This window comes from Nilaparvata lugens, unplaced genomic scaffold (assembly GCF_014356525.2).
Source record: "Nilaparvata lugens isolate BPH unplaced genomic scaffold, ASM1435652v1 scaffold6782, whole genome shotgun sequence".
Lineage (NCBI taxonomy): Eukaryota > Metazoa > Arthropoda > Insecta > Hemiptera > Delphacidae > Nilaparvata > Nilaparvata lugens.
The window spans coordinates 4,305-14,607 of NW_024092533.1; the positions used below are offsets into that span (position 1 = coordinate 4,305).

At 38.2% G+C, this 10,303-nt stretch overlaps 1 protein-coding gene across 1 annotated transcript; it reads right to left on the minus strand.

Annotated features, from left to right (window-relative positions):
- Nucleotides 1–238: 238 nt before the first annotated feature.
- LOC120356438 (1-phosphatidylinositol 4,5-bisphosphate phosphodiesterase-like) lies at nt 239–10,097 on the minus strand (the record flags this gene model as incomplete). Its single annotated transcript, XM_039445378.1, has 4 exons — nt 9,885–10,097; nt 8,264–8,515; nt 4,175–4,331; nt 239–419 (listed from the first exon to the last, which is right to left on the minus strand). Coding segments are annotated over exons 1-4 (788 nt in total), but the record flags the coding sequence as incomplete, so codon positions are not given.
- Nucleotides 10,098–10,303: the final 206 nt, after the last annotated feature.

Sequence of the window (10,303 nt, forward strand, 5' to 3'; positions counted from 1 at the left end):
TGCGAAAGCACGGCCCCTCTTTCCTAAAAGAGAGAATCACTTCAGTAAGACATTCAAGACCCTGTTTCAACCCCCGACTCGAACGAGGGTGGTTGACGGACACCACACCAAGCCTCCCGTCCCCTGCTGCGGCCCACCCCAGACGCCGACTGAGTCTAGCCGGCCCAGAGCGACACTGGGAATTCTGGTAGAAGATGGTGTGGGCAAAAATCTACTCAGAATTTAAATGTCAACTTACTTCTTGCCTTTGACGAGTTTTTCGATGGCGGTGCACTGCTGCTTCTGTATGGCCATCTTCTCCTTGTTCTGTGGCTTGTGCATGGCATCCAGCTCCTTCTGGTGCTTGCGATGAGTCTTCTGGTAGGCCTTTTCGTTCTTCAGCGACTCCACAGTGATCGGCTCGAATTGCAACACTTCAACTACAAAACAATCGATTGAACAGGTAAGTGAAGATAAAGGTAACATTTGAAAAGCTTTGAGATAAATGGCATCGTTATAAATAAATAATATCGGGGCACCGAGCTTCGCTCGTTATTTTTATTTATTGATAAACAGAACACAATTTGATCGTGTTCATATTTCACAGCTGGCTATATGTCATCTTACAAATTTCGGGGATGCGATATTTTGATTTTTCACATACTCACTCGCTCACTCACTTTTTTACAATCCACAGCTGTTTCAGCCAAGAATGAATTATCATTTTAATGTCGTTCAGCGAGTTTTCCCAAGGATGAGACTTAGTGCAATCGAATCTTTAAATCATAAACCGACTATGTTCCGAATTTCGTGAAAATCGTTAGAGCCGTTTTCGAGATCCGTTAAACATAAATAACCAGATATATAAATACAGAAATTGCTCGCTTAATATAATAAGATTTATTCAATGATAAGTACATTACAGAATAACAATAATCAAATATTGAATTTAAAAAAAATGCGTAGTGTACAGTCAATGAATACAATACTGCTTGCTAAAGAATTAACTTTGTCTGCAAACAGGAGCATATCTCACAATTGAAAATGAAATAAGGAATTCGCTTAGCATACACAAATGAGATATAAAAAACTGGAATAATAGTTTTTCAAGTGGAAGGTTTTATTTACAGATTAACAGTCCGGGAGCTGTAGCTCTTGCCTATGGCCGGAGGGTCACTAGATTAAAATATGAACCGGTCAAAAACATCCAACATTTTTGAAAATGTAACTTCCCATAAACAACAGATGCTCTTTTGTATCTCCTCAAAAGCAACGTGCTGCATCCGAAAAGATACACAAGCAGCTTCAATGTATCTTCCCATAAGCAACAGATACCATTTTGTATCTTCTCAAAAGCAACGTGCTGCATCCGAAATGATACACAATGAGCTTTAATGTATCTTTCCATGACGCTCCCTTGTATCTTCTCAAAAGCAACGTGCTGCATCCGTAAAGATACACAAGGAGCTTTAATGTATCTTCCAATAAGCAACAGATACCCTTTCGTTTCTTCTCAAAAGCAACGTGTTGCATCCGAAAATATACACAAGGAGCTTTAATGTATCTTCCCATAAGCAACAGATACCCGTTTGTAACTTCTCAAAAGCAACGTGTTGCATCCGAAAAGATACACAAGTAGCTTTAATGTATCTTCCCATAAGCAACAGATACCCTTTTGTATCTTCTCAAAAGCAACATGTTGCATCCGAGTAGATACACAAGCAGCTTTAATGTATCTTCCCATAAGCAACAGATACCCTTTTGTATCTTCTCAAAAGCAACGTGCTGCATCCGAAATGATATACAATGAGCTTTAATGTATCTTCCCATAAGCAACAGATACCCTTTTGTATCTTCCCCAAGCAACGTGCTGCATCCGAAATGATACACAAGGAACTTTTTCTAGTTACGTCCTTTTAGCACAACACAGCCTATCAGTTGACTTTAGTTCATCATGTTCTTTCCATTTTTGGTGATACTCTCTCATTCATGAAGAATCTCTGTGCGGAGGAAGCTTCCTTCTAGGAAGCTCAGTAGGGAGCTTCCTCCATCTAAGGATCTAGGGTCTCTGAAGCCCGATGTTTTTGCAAAGTCGTGAATATCACCCCGCGAACCATACCTTGCCTATATGCCGTTTCAAAGTCACAGAAGCAAAGCTATGGGACGTGTACTGTAATATAGATAATAAAAATACTAAATTAAAATAGTAAGAGTGGATAGATTTTGTCCTAGAAATTCTTTGAATGATAATAAATTCCTTGAATTACTTTTATTAAAATAACTTGGCTTGGTTTGAATAAATTTGAGGGTTGCACACAACTGTTTCCGTTATTCATTGTCAAATTCTTCTTAGAAAACTCAACCAATATTTTTCCTTTTGGAGCCATTTAAGAATTAATATTAATACTGTAGGTGTAGATGATAATTAATATTAATACTTGAGATGAAGACATCTCAAAAATTAGATGAAAAAGTTCATAAATTTATGGTTGAATACAGCCAAAGCACAATGGCATTTTCTGTAAAATCAATATACTAAACCCAGATTTCGAATTCAAAGGGGTTCTTTATACACACTAATGAGTCATTTAATATTCTTTCTTCCAGATTGAATCATCTACATACTAATAATTATAGGCCACACACTCCATGGCGCTACAGCTTTCCAGGGCCTTGGCCTCCTCTAGAATGCCAATCCACTTCACTCTGTCGGCAGCCTTGCGTCTCCATCCCCTAACGTCTATTTTTCGAAGATCATCTTTTACACCCTGCAGCCAGCGCTTCCGTGGACGTCCTTTCAGCCTTCTTCCACCTGGGTTTTCTCTGAAGACTCTTTTAACGGCTCTTGAATCGCTCATTCTTTCTACATGACCTAACCAGCTCAAGCGTCTCACTTTTATCTCATGTCAAATATTATAGGAGTGATAATAATGTCACCAGCTGGGAATAGCAAAAATTCTGACCACTGCATACCACCCAGAAGGCAATAGGAGAATAGAGAGTTTACATAGCACCCTCAATGAGAACATGGCTGACTTTGTTCAACGGGAGAGCATTTGAAGACATTGAAAATGAGGGGACCGACGACAGTCGAGGCCTGCGAGTCCTCTACGGTCGTAGGCCTCGACTGTCGGGAGTGTACGAAAATTGAAGAGTCCTCTACTGTCGCCTAACGCAGGCGACATTTGAGGCCTCTTTTTCAGGAGTCCTCTCCCGTCGTAGGTCTCGACTGTCGAGGCTGTTCAAAAATTGGAAAGACCTCAACTGTCGCCTAACGCAGGCGACATTTGAGGGCTCTTTTTCAAGAGTCCTCTACCGTCGCAGGTCTCGACTGTCGGAGCTGTACAAAAGTTAGAGTGGCCTCAACTGTCGCCTAACGCAGGCGACATTTGAGGCCTCTTTTTCAAGAGTCCTCTACCGTCGCTGGCCTCGAATGTCGCCGGTCTCTACCGTCGCTGGTCTCGACTGTCGCAGGACTCTTCTGTCGTTTGCCTCGTTTGACATCGACCCGAAAATGAGACTGGGTGAGGCTTATCAACAAGCTGTCAAGAGTTCCTCGGAAGCAGCAGATAAACGGCTTATAACCGCTGATAAAGGCAGAAACCCAAGAGAATTCGAAGCTAGAGATGCAGTTTATCTGCACAATTCCGCAGTAAAGCCTGGAGAATCAAGTAAATTTCATCTCCCTTGGGTGGGACCATTTGAAGTGAGTAAGAAGATGTCCCCAGTGAACTATATGGTGATCTTGCCCAATGGTCGCCAGATCTCGTTCACGTGAACTGCTTGAAACCTTGCCTCAAACCCAAGGATGAGGAGCGACTAAGTTCCAGTCACGTTGCTGGAGAGGTTGTGGATGAACAGGAGGAGGAAGACAACCTGGAGCAGGAAGTACCGGTGTCGGAGGTGGATGACCGCGGGTAGGGATCAAAACATCACAAGAACCTCGCCATATAATTTGAGACGAAGGAACAATTACACCTCTTTTTTAAACTGTGGGGTAGTGTGAAGGGAATCCCCTTCATGGCTACCATGTCATTAACATTCGTTGCCTTGGCAACCCTTCAGACTAAAAGTTTGTTATCTTGTTTACGATTAGTCTTGTTCAAGTTTTATTAAAGAGAAGTTCAATTTAAATAGTATAATTTTTCATTTAATTTTTAGCATTGTCAGTTCTTAACAATAATATTCTACCAACCTTTCTTCTCCTCTTCTCCCGGTTTCTTGGTTTTGCTGCCCTTTTTGGCGGCTCCACCCCCACCCCCGTCTCCACCCTTGCCACCCTCCACAACATCCTTGGTGTTGATGTCCGTCTCTTCGATGCCCATCGCCTTCATCTGCTGGGCTCGCTTCTCCTGAACATAGCAAATCAATCTCTTTAGAATCTCAACATTTACAAGTGAATTAGATATTTAGGGCCAGTTTCCAAGCTCGGGATTTGGCTCAGTTATAGACTTTAAACAGCTGGAGTCATAAAATTGGCTTTCCGAAACGGGGCATGGTCGCAGTCCACGTTTAAATTAAATTTCGATAAAACTGGAAAATCGAACACAAAATAAAATAAAGAGAAAATAGTATAAAGTTTCAGCTATTTTGAATTATTTAGGAATGTTTAATTCCGTCAAATTATAGAAATAAGAAAATAAAGATTTATTTTGCTGCGACTATTTACTGCGACTACGCCCCGTTTTGGAAAGCCATTTTCTGACTCCAGCTGTTTAAAGTCTAGAACTTGGCTAAATCCCGAGCTCGGAAACCGGCCTTTAAAAAGCTTTTATCCATTACTGCATGAATAGCTTGATTATTTATGATTTGAACCTCTGGTCAGCACCAAGGTATCGTATGGCAATCACTTTCGACGTTAAATGAAGAAAATATAAAATAGAACTCTACAAGATTCAAACACTACCTTTCCTTACAAGATCCCAATCATGAAAATACAATTATGTAAGGTTTAAACTGCCCGGAATAAGAAAGCTGATAATTGATCGCCAAAGACAAGATTAATCAATCAACCTCTTTATTCAAGACATAAAATGTATATTGTATATGAATGCGTCATCTCATTAAAAAAGACTTCTAATTATTAAATATAAAACTTGGAAGATAGAAAGAAACACAACAAAAAATCTGGTGTGGTACACTCACACACAACTTTCCTTGCTCATTGATCTATAAGCCTCATTCTTAAACGAGGATAATTCAGGGGGAATAACATTATGCCGATTGGCGGCTAAATAATTTTATTAAAACTACGATTATACTATTGTTATTGTTTTCAGAGTACATTTTCCTTTGTTTGAATTATGAAGTCTGAGGATTTTTAAAGTTGCCAACAGCTGTTCTACAAATAAAATATCGACATGTGTTCTTTTGAATAAACTGCTCTACCTACCAACCTCACGCACGAGAAGGAGGTTACAAAGTAAATTTTGAATAAAATTTTATTGAATTTCTTATTGTTGGATCCTCATGGTATAGGGTATCAGGGACCTTGAAACGTATAGAGAACTTGAAATAAAGGTACCTTAATTTAATTAAAGCAATACTTTCCTTACCTATGGTAATATGGCAAGGAAAGTGAAAAGAAACAATACAATAACAAACAAGGTAGGTAATGTATCCCTAATTCCCCCGGTAAAATTCTTCAAAACTATAAGTTTCTAACTCTATTAGGTACTTTTTCAACTCGATTTTGAATCTTGCCCTATCCGATTCGCTTCTGATGCTACTCGGGAGGTACCTCATGAATTTCATTCCCATATAGGTTGGACTTTGTTTAAATACCTTTGTTTAGATCCCTTCAGGTAAGTAATGCATCAAACAATCAACAGGTAATGTCTCAAACAATATTTATAATAAGACTTTGATGTTGTCAATACCACTATATTTGTTCAGCTGAAGATGTGGTAGCTGTTACCATGAAACCTGGTTCTGTAATATGAATTCATTTTTGGACAAATATAGCAATATATTCAACATCACGTCTTATTCTTTCAACTATGGAGAAATATCACAACATCTCTTACCATACAATCAAATTATATGATTGAGCTGTGCTGAATAGTGAGTTGTGTTTTTTCTGGCTCTAAATTTTGTAAAATTACTCAAAAATTTTCCAATCAATGGTGATTTGAGACTGATATTTTTGTTTTTTTTATTCTGTTTTCAACCGTCAAAGTTTAAAATCTTAGTTTTCGTTGTTTTTGAGTGAAAATGGACTTAATTTTGGTAAAGTGAAATCATAACCCTATTTTGGACTTTTAAAGTGATATCTAAATTTGGGAGAGAAATAGAACAAGGAGTATCCTTAGTTTTTCTCTCCCAATCAGTGCTTCTCTGTAGAAAATATAAAAATAAATGAATTATTAATTATGTAAGGTTTAAAGTACCCGGACTAAGACAGCTTATAATTGATACCCAAAGACTCACCCTTCAGGTGAGTAATGTCCAAACAATCACTTGTTGACCATAACCGCATATGAGCCACGAGATAAAAATTCAAAAAGTAAAATTCATGTGATTCCAAACAAGACCTTGGTTTGCAGACCAAAAGCTCACTCACTATAGTTTGTATGAAACACGGAGTAAAATCTTAACATTGCCTTTATTACTAAGTCAATGAACGTGATAAATAACACGTTTATAACTTATACCAGAAAAACTTCTATAATTTATTATAGATTGCAGAGATAACTTCTATATTACACTAACAAAACCTTCTCTAGAACATGGTACGCCATAGTGGAGTAGGTAAATTTCCATACAGAAAAAACTAAACAAGTAGAGGACACATTATAAGAATTTTTTTGTAACTAACTATTGTATGTAATATTGTAATTTATCTAATATTTTGTGTCATTGATGTTGTAGTTTTAGTTTTTTGAGAAATAAACATTTATTTATTTATTTATCTATTTATTAATTAATTTTTGATTATTAACATTTTCTAGATTGTTATTCCATGCTTATACACTGGGAATATAATTGTTTAACCATTTATGGTGGAGCAATAATTGAGTCCACGAGTCAACTTCCAATTCAGAAAAATAATATTCAAAAATGAAACAGATGGTTCAATGTCATGTATGACAAGATTAATGATAATTTTAGTTTTTTCCAGAAATAAGTTTATTGGTGTTAGTTGCTTCCTTACAGTACACGTCCCGTAGCTTTGCCTCCGTGATTTTGAAACGGCATATAGGCAAGGTATGGTTCGCGGGGTAATATTCACGGCTTTGCAAAAACATCTGGCTTCAGAGACCCTAGATCCCTAGATGGAGGAAGCTCCCTACACACAGAGATTCTTCATGAATGAGAGATTATCACCAACAATGGAGAGAGCATGTTGAAAGAATGTCAGCTGATAGGCTGTGTTGAGCTAAAAGGACGTAACTCTAAAAAGCTCCTTGTGTATCTTTTCGGATGCAACACGTTGCTTTTGAGAAGTTACAAACGGGTATCTGTTGTTTATGGGAAGATACATTAAAGCACGGTATTTAGATGAAAACGGTAGGGGTCATGAAATGTGTGCGCAGTGGCCAGCCAGCTAGATTGCGTCATCACCACCAACCTAGGTTTTTAACACCTATTGACAATATTTATAAAACTTATTTATTAAAAACAGATGATTGGATATTATAAAATGACGTCAGCTACACCAGAAATTTAGCACAAACATGCGCGTGACACCTAACGTCTTCTTCTATATACCGTGCATTAAAGCTCCTTGTGTATATTTTCGGATGCAACACGTTGCTTATGATAAGATACAAAAGGGTATCTGTTGCTGTAAATTTAGAATTTGTACGGGAAAATCAGCAGCAAGTAAATAATATACCATTCCCAAGAATTTTCCAGCAAGCTGCATTCAACTATATCGCAAAATACAAACTGCTACACAACTAACTAAACAAATAGGAAGTCCATATTGAGATATAAGTTTAAATACTGATTGTTGGATAATTTTCATAAAAATATAATGGATCAGATTAAGCTAAGGCTAAGCACACCTGAGGAGGCGCGGCTTGGTGATACAAAGTGTTGATCTTATGGAGATTGCCTTATCACACCGTTCCACGCCATGCCCGATTCAGTGTGAGTTCTTCCATTGAAACCAATAAGCAAGAAACACCTGGATGCAAAGTGCCGCATCACGCCTCCTCAGGTGTGCATCCAGCTGAAGTTTGTCATGAGATGCATTAACTATTTGGCGGTACGAAGTTCGCCGGGCCAGCTAGTTAATGATAATTTTCAATAAGGTTATTGATGTCAGCTGCTTCCTTACCTGCGCAGAAAGGAATGCGCGTGGATCGGACAGCGCAGCCATGAAGTCTTCAAATCCGTCGGGCACATAGATCTTGAGCTCTATGTTGCAGAAGAGCATGGGCAATGACATGGGGAAGTTGGCCTCTGTCCGGAGGGAAATGTGCCGGTACCCCGCCTGCAGTCCGTCCAGCGGCAGAATGCGCTGACCCAGCAGTTTTCCGTTCTCGTCGTAAACGCCAAATCGCAGCACGGCTAGATCCGGCAGCACCACCTTTAATAAAATATATAATATACCTGATAAAATGATTTACTTCAGTTAAGTGAACAGAATTAGGTAAATTTTTGAAAAAATAGTTTATTTTTTCACATTTACATTCATCTGATTGTTCTCAGGACTACAACCAACACGTATTCGGTATGAATACGAGGATTCATAGGCCTTTAGAAAGGTTTCCAGATGATAAATCAATGTTAGCCTAATTTGACAGACATGAATCAATCATAACACCTTGAAAAAATAGTATATCACAATTCATTCTTCAATGAGAGCTCTGGAATTATAAAACGATTGACCTATAAATTAACTGAAAGTAATCGAGAGAATACTATTATCTAGACTATTTCTATTATATTCTAGACTATTTCTATTATCTATAGAAACCTCAAAGGTGTCACATAGAAGGATTGAATTATTGAAGAAATCTTCACAACTACTGAAAACTGTGCTCAATTTATTCTTCAATGAGAGCTCTGGAATCATAAAACGATTGACCTATAAATTAACTGAATGTAATCGAGAGAATACTATTATCTAGACTATTTCTATTCTATTCTAGACTATTTCTATTATCTATACTATTAATTAGAATACTATTATTTTATCCTTACACAGTTGTTGAAGTTGAAAAATTATTGGAATCGAAGTTGGAGACAACTAGGCCACACGAGTGCACAAAGTGCGTCCGTTGCAACTTACTTTTTGCGGCCGTCGCCAATGACACCACACGAGCGCTGAGTGTGGTGCGTCAACGTCAGTTGGCTTTACGCAATTGAGACGAAGCAATAACTTTTGCATGTCTCGACGTGCGTTGTAGCATTTCTGCGCAGTTCAAAAATCACCGTCCATTACGACTTCCGTTACTTGGTACGCACGTGCCTCTTCTGTTGTCACCAATTCACTTCTATGTATTTCTACAACGGACGCACTTTGTGCGCTTGTGTGGCCCTAGCCTGAGGGCCGGTTTCCGAGCTCGGGATTCAGCTAAGTTCTCGACTTTAAACAGCTGGAGTCAGAAAATTGGCTTTCCGAAACGGGGTCTAGTCGTAGTTTTTATGATAATCTTTATTTCTACAATTGGAAACGTTTTCCTTGACGAAATGAAACATTCCTGAATATTTCAAACTTTACACTATTTTCTCTTTATTTTATTTTGTGTTCAATTTTCTAGTTTTTTTTAAATTTAATTTAAACATGGGCTACGACCACGCCCCATTTCGGATAGCCAATTTTCTAACTCCAGTTGAAGAACTTAGCTAAATCCCGAGCTCGGAAACCGGCCCAAGACATCTTATCATAATGTTGTGATACGTCTAATGATTCTACTCTGACTGAATTCGAAATATATGTATGATACGCTCACCTTTCTGAATAGGAACGGCTCCTCATTGTAGACCGGATTCAAGCCGTTGCTAGGAACCATACGCGTGCGAAACTCTTTCCTGATTGTGTCCGTTGGCAAACCATACATGTCCACTTCCACATATGTGCCAACCTTCTTATCTGATAAGAACTGACCAGCTATCACCTGGAATAGTGTAGGATATGAGATTTTAGCCATGGTATTTCTATTTCGACGTATGATGTTGAAATCATATCAAGGTAATCATGTGATTAATTTGAAAGCAACATCGTTGATTGAATAAATAAACAAATTAGTTTTATGAGAGGAGCTCAATGTATAGGTCAAAAAATGACTATAGCTGCGTTTACACCAAAGTTATTAACAAAATGTTTATTTTTCCGTCCTTATAGATTCTATTAGATTAGAAGGAGCTTGAC